The following is a 16933-nucleotide window of genomic DNA, read 5'->3' as shown; positions in this document are numbered from 1 at the left end:
ATAGCTATAGTCCAGAGGAGAGGTGAAAGGAGTTTGGAATTTGGACATGACAATGGAGCTGGGATAAATGGATGGATTGGAGACATGTTTTGGAGGTAAATCCAACAAGGCCTGCTCATAGGTTGGACACTGCAGGAGAGATGGAGACAGAGATATTAAGCATCAATTATAAATTCTGGTTTGCTGAACTAGATAATGATGTTGTTCGCTGAGATGGAAGCATGGACAAAGGAACTTGTTTGAACAGGGGTGTAGAAAATCCTGAGTCAGTTTTGGGCATGCTGAGTTTGAGTGGGACCTGAGTGGAGTTGTCAAGTAAGCATTTGCCCATGTGGGCATGGAGCTCACGAAGGTCTGAGAAAGCAATGGCCAAATACTAAGAAAATATTTATTCTCACCTCCACTGGGGTCCCTATTAAAATTTCTTACTATTTCAAATCAAAATGCCCTCTAGGCTATTGCCCTCCAACTTCAATGGCAAAAAGCAGACAGGAAAATTCCTATCTTCTGGTTTGAGAAAGGGGCCATGACAGTATGATATAATTATTGTCCTCTTAGACCAACCTAGTTCTTGATGTTTCTGTTTGCCAAGTAACTGTGGGATGTCAGACACAGTCAGATTGCTAGGATTAGTTCAAGATGACCCTTTTCTCTCTATACATCTACAATAGCAAAGTGAAGAAGTTTAGAGCCTGGGCTCTGGGGTGAGGTGGATTTAGATTTGACCCTGGGGTCTACCACTAAGTAGTCTGATAATCTTGGAGAATTTTCTTACACTATTTGTGTACCAGGTTCCTTGATTGTAAAATGAGGATAATAAAACTCCCACCTTGATCAAGTTTTGTGAGGTGTAAGACCATGTAAATGTACTAGCTGGCACAGTCCTTGGCATGTCGTATGGACTCAGTAAATGTTAGCTATTGTCACCATCATCCTTGGTTTTCTGCATTAGAGGAGGCTCAAACTTGTGGAATTTGCCATGAGAAACACCACATCTGCAGGACTAACAGGTTAAAGACACAGGAAACCTATATTATCTTTCTCCTTTTGGCTATAGCACTCCACATACTTCCCCTGCCCCAGGGGCATTTACTTTAATGGTCTGGGTGTCCAATGCTTCATTGGTTCAGTCTAATGGCCCCCCCGGAAGTTGAGACTTGAAAGTAATTTCTTGTATCATATCTGGTTGGCTGACTTACAGCTCACATTTTACATGACCAAAACCAGGTAAAGCTACTCTTCTTGCAGCCCTCATCCCAGTTATGGCAATTCCTTTCTTATGGTTGCCCAAGCCAAAGGTAAATGAAACTATCCTTCATTTCTCATTTCTTTTTACATACTCTACTCCATTAGCCAAGATTCCACCTTTCAGTGCCTCTGGGATCAGACCCGTTTTCACCACTTCCTTCACTACATCTCTAGCATAAGCCACCATGGTTTCTTGTTTGCGCTATTGCAATTGCCCCCATTTGATCTCCACCCTTGCCCATGCACGCCCTATTCTCCAAACAGTAATCAGAGTGATCCTCCGAAAATATAAGCTGAATCATGTCAATACCCTGTTCAGATGCTCCAGTGTGTTTCCATCTAAGACTCCATCTACATGGTCCAGTATCCTGACTCCCAGATACGTCCCTGATTCCATCACCCTATCCTGACTACCACTCACCCCCATCAGTCCCTCCACTCCAGCCACACTTACCTCCACGTTGGTCCTTGGATGGATCACAAGTGCAGCTCCTCAGCCTTTAGCTTACCAAGCCCTCCTCCTGGAACACCCTTCCCCAGATACCCAAAGGGCTCTCTCCACTTCCTTGATCTCCATGCAGAAGTTCCCCTGTCAGAGAGGCCCTGCCTAACCAACTTCTCTCCAACAGCCAAGTCCACCCTCACTGCTACCATATTCCATCCCTTTACTCTTTTTTTCTGCAGAATACACATTGCCACCTGACTTGTTACATAGTGACTTGATTGTCAGCCCCAAGGATATAGAAAGCTTCACAGGAGCAGAGATTTTGTCTGTTTCAGTCACTGGGTATTCCCTGCACCTAGATAACAGTCTGGAACATAGTAGGCCCATTAGCAATACATTTAAAGGGTGAATGAATTACAATTAACCTTTTATCAAAAAATTTTTCTCGACCATTCAGTCAAATACCTGATTGGGGGTGGTATATCTGAACATTTTAAGGAGAAAGGAGCGGGATGTTCAACGTACTGGTAGCAGTTGTTTTTTTTGCCATTGAGCAAGGAACTGTCATCTTTCAAAAAAAGGCCCAACAGGAGCTGAGCTCAGGCTATTGAGTCTCCCATGGCCTGCCTTGTAGATGAAGAAAGACTGAACAAGAGGCAAATCCATACTTGGCTATAACTGTTTTTTCCACTTTACTCAGGGTGTTAACTAAAAAACAGACCACTTCCAACCTACTCTCTCAATTATTTAACTAAAATGCCAACAGAGCCCAAATTACTTCTGAAATGTACTGGTACCAAATGAACTAATTTACAAAACAGAAACAGACTCACAGACTTAGAAAACAAACTTAAGGTTAACAAAGGGGAAATGTAGTAGAAGGGATAAATTAGGAGGTTGAGATTAACATGTACACATTAATATATATAAAACAGATAATCAACAAGGACCTGCTGTACAGCACAGGGAACTCTACTCAACACTGTAATAATCTATATGGGAAAAGAATACGAAAAAGAAAAGATATATGTATATGTATAACTGAATCAAACTGCTGTACACTGACAACAAACACAACATTGTAAATCAACTATACTCCAATATAAAATAAAAATTAAAAAAAGATTTTAACACTTAAAAATATAAAAAATAAAATAAAATGACTATGTGTTACTTACAAAATAAATTAATTAAATGTATTGGTACCATCCAGTAAAGAGGGGGTGACAGGAAAAGAAAAGCCAAACACGGTGTGCTCACATTACTTTTTATTTCATTAAACCCAGATTATTGCAAACATCAATTTCAGAACATTTTAGGAAGACGTTAAAACAAAAAGGCAACAAGAAATGCAACACACACACACAAATACCTATCACCAGAGACTGAAGTAATTCAGAGAAAGATTAAAATTTTCTTTGACTGATGGAGATATTGAGAAATGACACACCCTAAAATGAGAATATGGAATAAAAGCAAATAGTACACAACTGCTTTTTAAGTCTTCACAATTTAAGTAAGTTAGGGAAGGCATACAAAATGGTTATTGAATACGCTACGTCTAATACTTGAACAATCTTCAATCACGTGCCTTCCAAATCACAGCTCTAATTAGATTCATAATTATACTTTGTTGACCTCTGCACCCACACCTCTGAATTGTTTATTTCTTAGTCAAAGAAAATTCTGCTAGAAATCTAGGACCAGGATTAGATAGAATTACAATTATCCATTCCCAGGAGAAATGGAGGAGGTGTTTGCCCTGAAAGACCTCTAATTCCCAGATTCTCTGCCCAATATAATCACTTAATAGTCTACACTGACATTTCAAAGCTTGAGAAAGGGAGTGTTGTATAACCCTGGACTTCATTCTGGTTCTTTCCTACAAGTAGAGAACAAGATAAGAAAAGGGCCCCTCAAGCTTAAAGAGGTACCTAATTAGAGACATATATACCTAACGTCTACTCCCAATTAATAACACGAATGATTTTGGGAAGTGAATTAGGACTATTGCTTTGATTCAAAGGACTACACTACAAAGTGTTTGTCTTTTATCCTTATCTCTAATTTAAATAATTTATAATAGATAATGGCTAATTTTAACTTTTGAGAATAAACATTTAGTCTGCATTAAAGATACTTTTTATAAAGTAACCATCTTATATAGTTTCTCTTTTAAAAAACAGCTTTGATATACTTCTGATGACCCTAAACATTTGTGCTACAGATGCCACAGCTGCATTTTCAGAGACCGACTCAGGAACCACTGAAATATTAGATATCCTTTTGCTGGCAACACATCAGAGTGCTTAATCAGTCAATTCAAAGTTGTGCTAAACTAGTGGTTCTCAGATTTTACCTTGCCTCAGAATCACGTGGAAGACTCCTTAAAATTCAGAATACCCAGCCCACCCCCAGAGTTTCTGATTCAGTAGGTCTGGCGCGGGGCTGAGAACCTGCGTTTCTAACACGTTTCCAGGTGCTGCTCGTGTAGGGATCACACTGTGAGAACCACTGCTTTAACCCACTAATTTCGATGTTCTTTCAAGAGAAATGAAAGCTTAGAACCCAGAGCCCACGTAGTACTCACTAAACTCTCTCCCAGGCTCTGCCCCAGGGATCATCCGTGAGAAAATCCTTTATTGCAGCAGTAGCACCCAGGCAGCTAAAGAGTCCTTAACACTACTTGCTTAGCATTTTGGTTTTGCTGGGCAAGGATGGGGCATGTTTCCTATTTCTCACCAGAAGGGCTGCAATCTCCTATATGTCCCCAGATGCCCTGGATCTGTAACCCTCCAGGGCAGGACCTGTGCCTCTGGGGGATCAAAAACCACAGCTACATGTCCCTACCCAGAAGGTCTATCTCATCCAGGAGGAAGTCCATGTCCTCCCGTCTGACTTGAGGGCTGATCAGCACCTGCCGGAAGAAGTTGACCTTCCCCCGGTGGGGCTGGTAGCCCAGCATGAGGCTCCCCTTCTTCATCATCCGCTCCTTAATGGCCGGGGCCACCTGCATGGGAGAGGAGGGAGGCGGTGAAAGACCAGAACACCGAGGCATCATGATTGCATTGTACCCAGTCATTGGCTACTCACAGGGCAGCCACTGGTGTGGATGCCATTCTCACACACACAAAGTTGACATTAATAATAATCACCTGCTGAGAACTTATGGCATATGAGTACTGATTCAAGTGCCTTAGATAGATGAACTCACTTAATCTTCAGAATAACTCCTCAAGGGAGATATTATTAATATACCCTTTCCAGATGAGGAAATTGAGGTGCACAGAGATTAGATAAATAGCCTGAGGTCCTGCATTTGGTAAGTGGGAGAGCTGAGATTTAAAAGCAGGCAGTCTCACCCAAGCCCATGCTCAGAAACTTAAATCATGATGCAATGATGCCACATTAAAATCAAACCAGGTGTTCTCAGCGGTCACAGTCTCAAAAGTGTCAAATGTTCCGTTCCCAAATTTGTAGGAACTAAAAAATACTCCAGTTCAGGCAACTCAAATAAAGATGATTAGTCACTAAATAACAGCCATGCCTTGACAGTCTACCAAAGAAAACACTAAAACAGGTACTATGTGCAGTTATATTTTGAAGACTACCAGTTTCTTAGTTTATTAATAGAACATATTGGTTTGTTAACAGGAAATATAACCACTGTGTCACTTATTAAGAGGGGTACATTGGTAATAAAATTAGTAAGTCCATATTTTAAGGATTTCTGGTGAACACGGGAAGAATGGGCCCTGAGAGTCCAAGTGCACACATTTTTCTAATTTTCCACTTCCATTTTCATTTTAACTCTTTCACAGTTGCTGAGCACGTCCTCAGTGAATATGGGCAAAGAGAACAGAATGAGTGTCTGTCCTCTCCTGTCAGGAAGTGGAGACTTAGCTAGTCCAGAAGGGAGAAACGCATACTTAAACAAAACCAGGCACAACGTGGTATAAGATGCCTTAGATGAGGAGCATAAATCTCGGTTCCCGGGAGCCCTTCTCAGAGTGTGACCGCTCCACACCACTCTGGTTTGAAACCCATCTATGATTTGTCAGATACTTCCCTAAACACAAGCCAAAGTACTTCATCCAGCTCTCAACAAAATGGTCTATTCCAAGCTTATGGGAGGATCAATGCTTCAGACCTCTGGAGATATATGTTAGACTCAACCAGAGCCTTCTTAAGTGACGTCCAAGGGTCATTTTAGCTAAATACTTTTTTCATCATGTGCTCACTTTAGAACTTAAATCTTGTAAAACATGAACTATTACTGTGCTTACAACAGCAAAAACGAAGACTTACTAAGCACAGTCACACTGTCATTCTAGCGAAGGACTGGACATCTCTCACAGTAAAAGGAACATAAAAAGAAAATATAAAAGCTTTAATGAAAAATAAATGTAGAAAAAGAAGATGAAGTCAGAGGTCAAGTTACTGAAAAAATACAGACCATCAGGTTCTATAAATGTCTGGGATGTGTCACAAATTTTATTCCGAGCTTTTTAGATTAGGAAAACAGGGTTAAATCAACACCACCTCCATATTCTTTGCCAAACTTAGTGACAAAGTCCAGTGGATACTGAAGCTGGAAGCTGGTAGGTAACTGTGTATGCTTATGCATGTCCATTTGAAACCCTTCAATTTGTATGCTCTTAGCATCAGTTTTCTTCCAAAGTTGTCTATGCAAGTACCATTTCTTATTAGAATTATAAAATATAGTGAAATAATACTAAGCAAAGGAAAAGTGAAAATGAGAGTGTTTTCCATAAAAACTAAGTTGAATCCTTTGGAAAGACCAGATAAAGGAGGCGAGGGGCTGCCAGAATTTACTGCCATCAAGTTAGGTGTGATGGGAGAGCTGTAAAAGCTTTAAAACAAAGTCTTGAGAGTCCAGACCAAATCTGCCCACAGGTGGCTGCCTAGGTGTTGAGCACGCTTTCCATTTAAAGAAACCTGAGCTGGAAAGGACAGATGATTCCTGAAGAGTCTAGTTTACGTAAGAACCATAGATGCCCTCAGAGCATCAGAACTCTGCTCAAGAAAAGCCTCATTTGCTCTTTGAGATCCTCACTTGATGGAAAAAAAAAAAAAAACCTTTCCATCAAAAGATGGGGAAATTAAAATGCACATAGATGTGTTTTAAGTTAAAATATTTAAGTTATGCATGCATCACATATTTTTCTAGGATTATTTGCTTTAACTTGATCAATCCTCATCCCCTTAGGTAGGTGGGCTTCTAGTGCATATGTGGGTATGAATGCGTGTGTATGTGCATGCGTGTATGCATGCATGTGTGGATGTGTATGTATGTGCACGTGTGTGTGGTGTGTATGTATGCGCATGTGTGGGTGTATGTGTGCATGTGTGTGCACAATCACATGTAATTTAAACTTCTAACCCCCCATTTGTCATTTACTGCTCTTAAAATCCTCCTAGTCACAGGGCAATGCAGAACTGTGGGCTGACTTAGGCTCATGACAAAGGTACATTTATTTTTAACTCCAAGAGCGAGTGGGCTCTTGCATGTAACCTGTAGGTGTGAGAGTAGGTATGAGAAGGCATGGCCCACAGTGCCCGTGCTAATCAATGCCAGGAAGATCTGGTCCATGTGGGGCAAATGTCTGCCCAGGAGAGTCACAGACTATCAATTTTAGAGCTTACAGCTTGTGGTTCTGTAGCCTTTTTTTTTTTTTTTTTTTTTTTTTTTTTTTTTAGAGCTTACAGCTTGTGGTTCTGTAGCCTTTTTTTTTTTTTTTTTTTCTTTTTTTCTGGTACGCAGGTTTCTCACTGTTGTGGCCTCTCCCGTTGCGGAGCACAGGCTCCGGACGCGCAGGCTCAGTGGCCATGGCTTACGGGCCCAGCCGTTCCGCGGCATGTGGGATCTTCCCGTACTGGGGCACGAACCTGCGTCCCCTGCATCGGCAGGCGGACTCTCAACTGCTGCGCCATGAGGGAAGCTCTGTAGACTGTTTTTAAAATAAAAAGTCACTTCGTATTTATCTCCATCTTCCTCTAGGTAGTACCCAGGGTATAATCCACTCTGGCTTATAGCAAATTTTAAATTTAAAACAGGCATGTTCTTGGCTCAAACCTAATTTGCATTATCTATTCCTATTTATTTCTCCTCTATTTTTCTTTCCCAAATGATAATTTATGCCTTACCTTTGGAGAGCAGTAGAATTTTGATTCCAGCACCTAATGTGGCTCACAGGAGGTGCTTATCAAAATGAATGTCAGGTTTGCATTTCTTGTTAGCAAACCAAAAACATCTCCTAATGTGAGCAAGAAAGATAAAACTAAGAGGCACTCAGATGTGTTAATATAAAGATATTTTTGATCTTTAAATTCTTGCTCTTTGTAAGGCATAAAAATTTGCTTCCATGGGCAGAACACCTGGCATCAGAACCAAACTTCTAAGCTAAATTTTGTCACTGACTTTCAAAAATTATAAAGAAATGACTAAATATCTGTGTGATTCAGAGAACCAGCTAAGTAAGGGTTTGGCAGTACAACACACATCTTATTTTCGTACCCATGAATATAAGCTTAATTCCTAGAGGTAATTACTCCTGGCCAAGAGGGGAAAACCTCCTTTGTTTAAATACTTCATGGGGAAAGCAAGCTGTAAGCAACACCAACATCATTCATTAAATCTGCCACAAATTATAACTGTAGTAGTAGCGGTTGTTGTTATTGTTAATATTTTACCAACTCTTTAACATTTGCAATGTGCTCTTCATGTCTCTGATTCTCATGAACCCAAATTAAAGCTTATTTGAAAAGAATCCACATTTTTGCAATTTAGGGACCAGAATGTTCTCATGACTAGCCAGCTTGTCACCTTTGCACATAAAAAAAAAAAAAAAAATCAACCACTTCCTATTTATAAAGCTTCAGGCATAATCCAATTCTTGGCAACTAGGATATTCTCTTTTGCTGATCACAGCAGAGAAACAGTCCTAATCCGACAAGATGGAATACTCACAAGGGAAAGAAAATATGCACAAACTAAACGTAAATATCCGAATATCGCCCCTAAATGGAGCACGCAAGGAGGAAAGCAATTTAGCAGGAGTGAGATTGCTTTCCAGCTCTCAATTATTTTACTGATGGTTTTTGCCTCAAATTGTAAATCAAATTCTTTTCTCCTGCCTCAGTGCGCTGGTCCCTGCATCTCAAGTGGAGGAAGATCCTGACATTTCTATTTGGTTGCAAAGGAACTTAATCAACACATTTCTGTAGGGTTGCTGTTTCCCCCGCTTAAATTATGTTTCAGCAATGATTTAGCCATTTAAACAGAATTTTGTTGCCACACCCCTGCTGCATAAACAGCATTTGGTATTTAAAAGTTGTTTAAACCCAAGGAAAAGAAAAAAACAACTCTCTCATTCTGGCCAAGTACAGTAATTTGGTAACAGATAACTGACCAGGTGTCACCAGAGCCTTTTATTAAAATAAAATCGTCATGTCTGTAAAATGACATTTCTTCTTAAAAATGTGTAACCTATTTAATGTTAAACAACACATTTTTTTCAATATACAAAGTGTTTCTCAAACTCTCTGTAAGGAAGTTTACTTTTTCCAGTCCATTACATACTTTTGTGAAATACAATAAAAGTGAATAAGTAAATGAAGAATAATTACTAAATTAAAATGAAATAAAAAAGACATAAAAACAAGGTCCTACTGTATGGCACAGGAACTACATTCAATATCCTGTGATAAACCATAAAGGAAAAGAATATATGTGTGTGTGTGTATAACTGAGTCACTTTGCTGTATAGCAGAAATTTAAAAAACATTGTAAATCAACTATACTTCAGTAAAATTAATTTAAAAAAATTTTTAAAAAGGTACAAAAAGAAAGTAGGATGGTAAAAGGAAGACATAATAAGTACAAGCTAAATTAGTGTATTTTTTTAAAAAAATCAACAGTAAACTTACTGTTGTTATAAAAGCTTCTAAACAGTAACTCTGGGTTCCCATGTTTTTCTTATGGCAGACACCCAGTTCATGGATCTGCAGGGTGCTGGAGACCACATTTTGAGGATTGCTGCTCTGTTTTAACTCCCTTGTCTCCCTGGGGGTGTATATAATTTTAGTTATGAATGTTGGTGTTATTTTTCATACTTACTTCTGCATATTGGCATAATCTCCATACCATTTTGAATCGTGTTTTTGTTTTTCACTAAACCACTGTGCCATAGTTTACCTAAACATGTCCCACTTGTTAAGTCTTGGAACTGCTTCCAATGGCACTTCAGTGAAACCATGAACCCAATCATGAAAACTCTAAATCAGTTCTTCGAAGTCTAGTTCAGAGATGATAAATGTCTCAAAATCTCCTAGACATTAGGATCTTTATACAACTTTTCCCATCAGATGCTCTAAGGGCGAAATAGTCACATTTTCACCTGCAAAATATGGGGCAGCACAACACCCAGCATGACTGAGAAGATAAGCCAGTAATTAAAGGAAGTGATCCTTTTAAGCAAATATGAGGGACAAAGACTACATACACTTCTACTGTGACTCTAGATAGCAGCATCATTCGGAGCTTCTAATAAACCCAGCAAGATTTGTGTTTTGCTAAATTCTCCCCTAAATTGATGTTCTTCAAACTCCAGATTTTAGAGCTGTTTTCTCAATTTCAATTTAATTAAATCTTCATTCTGTAATCTCTAAGGAAGCAAAGATTTTTTTAAGGAGTAGGAGGCTAAACTCATAATAATTTGCACATCTTGTGGGTAGAGCATGGAGTGGGCAGGCAGACTAATAAACTGAAGAATAAATTAGACTTTTATTGTAATTAATAAAACTTTTTCTAAGATTATTTTGCCTAAAGGAGAGTTAGTTGTATCAAATGCAGAAAATTATCTACAGTATTTTTTCTCTATATAGAAGTCACTTGAAAGAGTTTTTAATTTCCTTATATTTACACTAAACTTCAAACATCTTTGGCACCTTCTGTATTTCCCAGAACAGAGTTTATAGCCATACCAAAGCTACTCATTGCAATACATGGTTAAGCAAATAAACACTGAGAAAGCAATATAGTGGGGGCTGATTCAGCTGCTATGTTGAATAGAGCTAGTTGCTCTAGCTCTAGTTTGGTACGCTTTTTTTTTCTGTAAAATGCCAGACAGTAACTATTTTAGGCTTTCTAAGTCATACAAGCTCTGCTGCAAATACTCAACTATGCCACTGTAGCATGAAAGCAGCCCTAGACTATATAAACAAATGAGCATGGCTATTTAGGGACTTTATTTAGGGACAATGAAATTTAATATTCAATATCATATGATTTTCACGTCACAAAATATTAACTGCTTTTCATTATTTTTCAACCTCTTAAAAATATTAAGCCCATTTGTAGCTCCTAGGCTGTACATAAATAGGTGATAAGCTAGATTTGGCTTTGGACATAATTTACTAACTCCCTGGTCAAAATGGAAAAAAATACATTACAATATATAAAATCTACCCATTAGAAGGAAAAAGTGCATGAATACTAGGTTCACTGGGCTTCTTTCAGAAACTCTGAATTGAGCCAGGAGATGAAAAAGTTCTTGCTGTCTCTTCTTCTCCAGCAGAGCATGAAACCAGAGCCACAGATGGGTGGGCAGGGTTGCCACAGTGGATTTCTTCCAGAACAATTATTCTTGAACCATCACAACAAGTAGCTTGCTTTATATTGTCTTCCCAAATAATGTGGGTTCCAAATAAGCCTCATCTTCCATGTTAACTTGAGGTGGGTTCTTCTGAGTAGGATATTAAAATCTAGCTCATGAAAAGAGTTGGCAGGAAATGTGCACAGTTGGTAGCTGGCACCCAACACAGAACTCTTTCTGAGACTTATAACAAGGTATGTAACTCCTTTCCCCATTTAAGTCATTTTTTTTTGGTATAGTTTGGGGACATCTCAGATTTTCTGAGCCCAGATAGAGATGCAATGCTGATCAAGGTGAGGGCCAGAATTCAGGGCATGAATAGCAGCAACGGCCAGAATTTAAATGGAAGAATTCCAGTCCAAGAGAAGAATTAGCAAGACTAAACCAGTCAGAGAACTTAAGTGGGCTTTCCAGGGGCCTTCCTTCTTCTGAGAAAAGTGCAGACCAGCACAGTGACAATCTAGGAAGCAAACGGGGCTTTCCCAGTGCATATAAGCTGAAGGCCAATCAATCATCAGAGAAAAGCTACCCTGGAGAGATTCCCCAGGCATTCCTGAATGCCCAGTTTTGCAGTTATAGAAAATAAGATGTGAGAAAGCCTGTAAATCCTTTATTTGTTAATTACTTTCTCTGGTATTTATCTCCATAACTAAAGCATCACGATGGTCCTTGCATGAGCCAGTGAATGGAAGGTCATCATAACACTGATACTGGATCACAGTCTAAACACAGATGTGCATCTCTTATTTTCCTTTTAGCTTCAATTAAAAAAAGATATACTCTCCAGTGGATAAGTGCATTCTATCAATTTCTGATCATGAAAAGAGCTCAAACATATAAGAACTTCCCAAAACTTAAATGAACATTTTTATCTTAATTTCTTCTAACTGTACATAAGAACCAGATACCTTTATTTCTTCTGACTGTACATAAGAACTGGCTTTTCTAAATTTTAAAATTTGTATGGAAACACAAAAGACGCCAAATAGCCAAAGCAATCCTGAGAAAGAAAAACAGAGCTGAGCTGGAGGAATCAGGCTCCGTGACTTCAGATTATATTACAAAGCTACAGTAAACAAAACAGCATGGTACTAGTGCAAAAACAGAAATATAGCTCAATGGACAGGATAGAAAGACCAGAAATAAACCCACAGACCTATGATCAATTAATTTATGACAAAAAAGGCAAGAACACACAATGGAGAAAAACAGTCTCTTCAATAAGTGGTACTGGGAAAACTGGACAGCTACATGTAAAAGAATGAAATTAGAACATTCTCTAATACAATACACAAAAATAAACTCAAAATGGATCAAAGACCTAAATGTAACGCTGGACATTATAAAACTCTTGGAGGAAAACATAGGCGGAACACTCTTTGACATAAATCGCAACAATATCTTTTTTGATCCACCTCCTAGAGTAATGAAAATAAAAACAAACAAATGGGACCTAATTAAACTTAAAAACTTTTGCACAGCAAAGGAAACCATAAACCAAGGAAGAGACATCCTACAGAATGGAAGAAAATATTTGCAAATGAAGCGACCTACAAGGGATTAATTTCCAAAATATAAAAACACCTCATGCAGTTCCATGTCAAGAAAACAAACCACCCAATCAAAAAACGGGCAGAAGATCTAAATAGACATTTCTCCAAAGAAGACATACAGATGTCCAAAAAGCATATGAAAAGATGCTCAACATCAATAATTATCAGAGAAATGCAAATCAAAACTACAATGAGGTATCACCTCACACTAGTCAGAACGGCCATCATCAAAAGTCTACTAACAATAAATGCTGGAGAGGTTGTGGAGAAAAAGAGAACTCTCCTACACTGTGGTGAGAGTGTAAATTGGTACAACCACTATGGAGAAAAGTATGGAGATTCCTAAAAACCTAAAAATAGAACTACGATATGATCCAGTAATCCCACTCCTGGGCATTTATCTGGAGAAAACTCCAATTCAAAAAGATACATGCATCCCTATGTTCATAACAGCACTATTTACAATAGTCAAAACATGGAAGCAACCTAAATGACCATCAGCAGAGGAACAGATAAAGAAGATGTGGTATATATATACAATGGAATATTACTCAGCCAAAAAAAGAATGAAAAAATGCCACTTGTAGCAACATGGATGGACCTAGATATTATCTAACTGAAGTCAGACAGAGAAAGACAAATATCATATGATATCACTTCCATGCAGAATCTAAAAATAAATGATACAAATGAACTTATTTACAAAAGAGACACAGACTCACAAATTTCAAAAACAAATTTATGGTTACCAAAGGGGAAACAAATTTATGGAGGGGAGAGATAAATTAGGAGCTTGGGATTAACATACACACACTACTATACATAAAACAGATAACCAACTGTAACTACTATTGTAGAACTCTACTCAATATTCTGTAATAACCTATATGGGTAAAGAATCTGAAAAAGAATATGTGTGTGTATGTGTATGTGTGCGTGTGTGTGTGTGTGTGTGTGTATTTGTATGTATAACTGAAACAATTTGCTGTACACCTGAAAACTAATACAACATTGTAAATCGACTATACTCCAATAAAATTTTTTTTTAAAAAGATATTTTCATTTTCACGGGTTTAACATATTTCTGCTGTTTGGATATATGTGAAATTATAAATTAAGGAAAACTGAACACTATTATAACAGTGAAACTTCCCATCAAAGAAAAAAAAAGAATTGGCCTTTACACATGCAATTCAGAACATATAGAAATGGGTTTTGAATTCAGCCAAATATATACCCTCCCATTTGTAACCTCTGTGTTACACAGGGAGCCTGTTGCTAAATGAACAGCTATTGAAAGAAAACATTTCCTTATGGTCTAAACATGATATAGTCCAAAGGAGAAAGTGATTTTTTAGTCTTATAAAAAGAAGTTCTTTGTGGTAATGGTTAGCTTTACATCCTTAAATTGTAGTAAATGGAATCTCTCACCCGATACTAAAGAAACAGTTGCTACCTCACAATACAGAAACTGTTCCTTTGTATTTCCAAACACTTTAGAGTAATTTGCCCCAAACTTGACATTCTATATAGAATAGGCATTTGCCCTAACACAGTTTGCTTTTGTCTAAAATTGTTCTGAGCTCACAGCCCTAAACAGCAGAAATTTTGCTTACGGCTGATCACACAGGCAGTTTCCACCCCCCATCAAGGAAGAAACCAGTATCTGCCAGAACAACATTAAAGCACTTCCACATTTCTAAGAGCATTTCTGACTCAAAGAAGGAAAACTGTGATACTGTAGTGTGGATACATGACCATTGGACTATAAACTCTGTTCAAAGCTAGGTCTTCACCTTATTTTTCTTTATATCCCTCAGAACCTAATGTAAAGCCTTGTCAGGAGATAATGCTATGCACTCGTCAAAACTCATAGAACTGTGCACCTTGAAAGGTAAACTTTACATGTGTAAATTAAGAAATGAATAAATTAATTAACTTAAAAAACAACAGAGATTCTGAGAGGGCCATGTAGATATGTGAGATCATGCAAGTATCTTCAGCTCCTAGTGCCCCAGTTTCCTTATCTCTACGCAAGAGATAATAATAATAGTACAGATCTCTTCCTAAGATAGATAAAATATGGAATGTGATATTGTGGGTGAAGTGTGTAATGCTGTGGACAGTCCATGATGGAGATTAATATTCTTACTCAAGAAGAATATAGAAATACAAATCAAAACTACAATGAGAGGCTTCCCTGGTGGCTCAGCGTTTGAGAGTCCACCTGCCGATGCAGGGGACATGGATTTGTGCCCCGGTCTGGGAAGATCCCACATGCTGTGGAGCAGCTAGGCCCGTGAGCCATGGCCACTGAGCCTGCACGTCCGGAGCCTGTGCTCTGCAACGGGAGAGGCCACAACAGTGAGAGGCCCACGTACCGCAAAAAAAAAACCCAAAAAACCCCCCCAAAACTACAATGAGGTACCACCTCACACAAGTCAGAATGGCCATCATCAAAAAGTCTACAAATAACAAATGCTGGAAATGGTGTGGAGAAAAGGGTACCCTCCTACACAGCTGGTGGGAATGCAAATTGGTACAGCCATTATGGAGAACAGTATGGAGGTTCCTTAAAAAACAAAAAAATAGAGCTACCATTTGATCCAGCAATCCCACTACTGGCCATATATCCAGATAAAACTGTAATTCAAAAAGATACATGCACCCCTATGTTCACAGCAGCACTATTCACAATAGCCAAGACATGGAAGCAACCTAAATGTCCATCGACAGGTGAATGGATGAAGAAGATGTGATACATATATACAATGGAATACTACTCAGCCATAAAAAAAGAACAAAATAATGCCATTTGCAGCAACAATGGATGCAACTAGAGATTATCATACTAAATGAAGTAAGTCAGACAGAGAAAGACAAATATCATATGATACCACTTATATGTGGAATCTAAAATATGACACAAATGAACCTATCTATGAAACAGAAACAGAATCACGGACATGGCGAACAGACTGGTCATTGCCAATGGGGAGAGGGTTGGAGGAGGGATGGAGTGGGACGTTAGGGTTAGCAGAGGTAAGCTTTTATGATAAACCATAATGGAAAAGAATATATATGTGTGTGTATATATATGTGTATATATATATAACTGAATCACTTTGCTGTACAGCAGAAATTAACACAGCATTGTAAATCAACTATACTTCAATAAAAAATATTAAAACTGAAAAAAAGAAGAGTCTAGAGAACAAAATCTGGAAAGGAAATGGAGCATGAATTGGCATGTTTCCTTCTAGTTCTACCACTCATTGCATGTCCTTTAGCAAATCACTTGAGTTCTCTGTAGGTCTGAAAATGAGAAGGGTCATGTTGACCACTCTTAAATGCAAAGGATAAAGGTATTTTGGACATGGTGGCACTTGAAGCTTTTCTTCTTGGTGGGCAGTGGGGACTAATGGAAACTGTATGGTCTGAGGTTTTTTGGAGGCTTTGCAGCACATAAGATCAAATATACTGGGGCTTCCCTGGTGGCGCAGTGGTTAAGAACCCGCCTGCAAATGCAGGGGATATGGGTTTGATCCCTGGGCCGGAAAGATCCCACATGTCGCACAGCAACTAAGCCCATGCACCACAACTACTGAGCCTGAGCTCTACAGACCGCTAGCCACAACTACTGAATCCCACGTGCCACAACTACTGAAGCCCACGTACCTAGAGCCCGTGCTCCACAACAAGAGAAGCCACGGCAATGAGAAGCTTGCGTACCGCAATTAAGAGTAGCCCCCACTCGCCGCAACTAGAGAAAGCCTGTGCGCGGCAGCAAAGACCCAATGCAGCCAAAAATATATATATATTTTTAATATATATATAATTAATATATATAATATAATATATAAAATATATATATAATATAATATAATTAATTAATTATAATTAATATATATATTATATTTTTAAAAAAGATCAAATATACTGTAATAGGGAAAAACAAATCTGACTTTATATTAGATCTGTTCCTTTTGCTTTAACCTTTGTGCTCTGTT

At 38.4% G+C, this 16933-nt stretch overlaps 1 protein-coding gene across 1 annotated transcript in view; it reads right to left on the bottom strand.

Moving 5' to 3' along the window:
- Positions 1 to 2953: 2953 nt before the first annotated feature.
- GADL1 (glutamate decarboxylase like 1) overlaps positions 2954 to 16933 on the bottom strand; it is a 203070-nt gene continuing 189090 nt past the window's right edge. Inside the window, exon 15 of the mRNA XM_007118799.4 lies at positions 2954 to 4703. Coding sequence (XP_007118861.2) covers positions 4530 to 4703 — 174 coding nt within the window. The 3' untranslated portion in view covers positions 2954 to 4529. The remainder of the gene's footprint in view (positions 4704 to 16933) is intronic.

Source organism: Physeter macrocephalus, chromosome 18 (assembly GCF_002837175.3).
Source record: "Physeter macrocephalus isolate SW-GA chromosome 18, ASM283717v5, whole genome shotgun sequence".
Taxonomy (NCBI): Eukaryota; Metazoa; Chordata; class Mammalia; order Artiodactyla; family Physeteridae; genus Physeter; species Physeter macrocephalus.
Note: the sequence above shows the minus strand (reverse complement) of the source record. Positions and strands in the feature narration are given on the sequence as shown.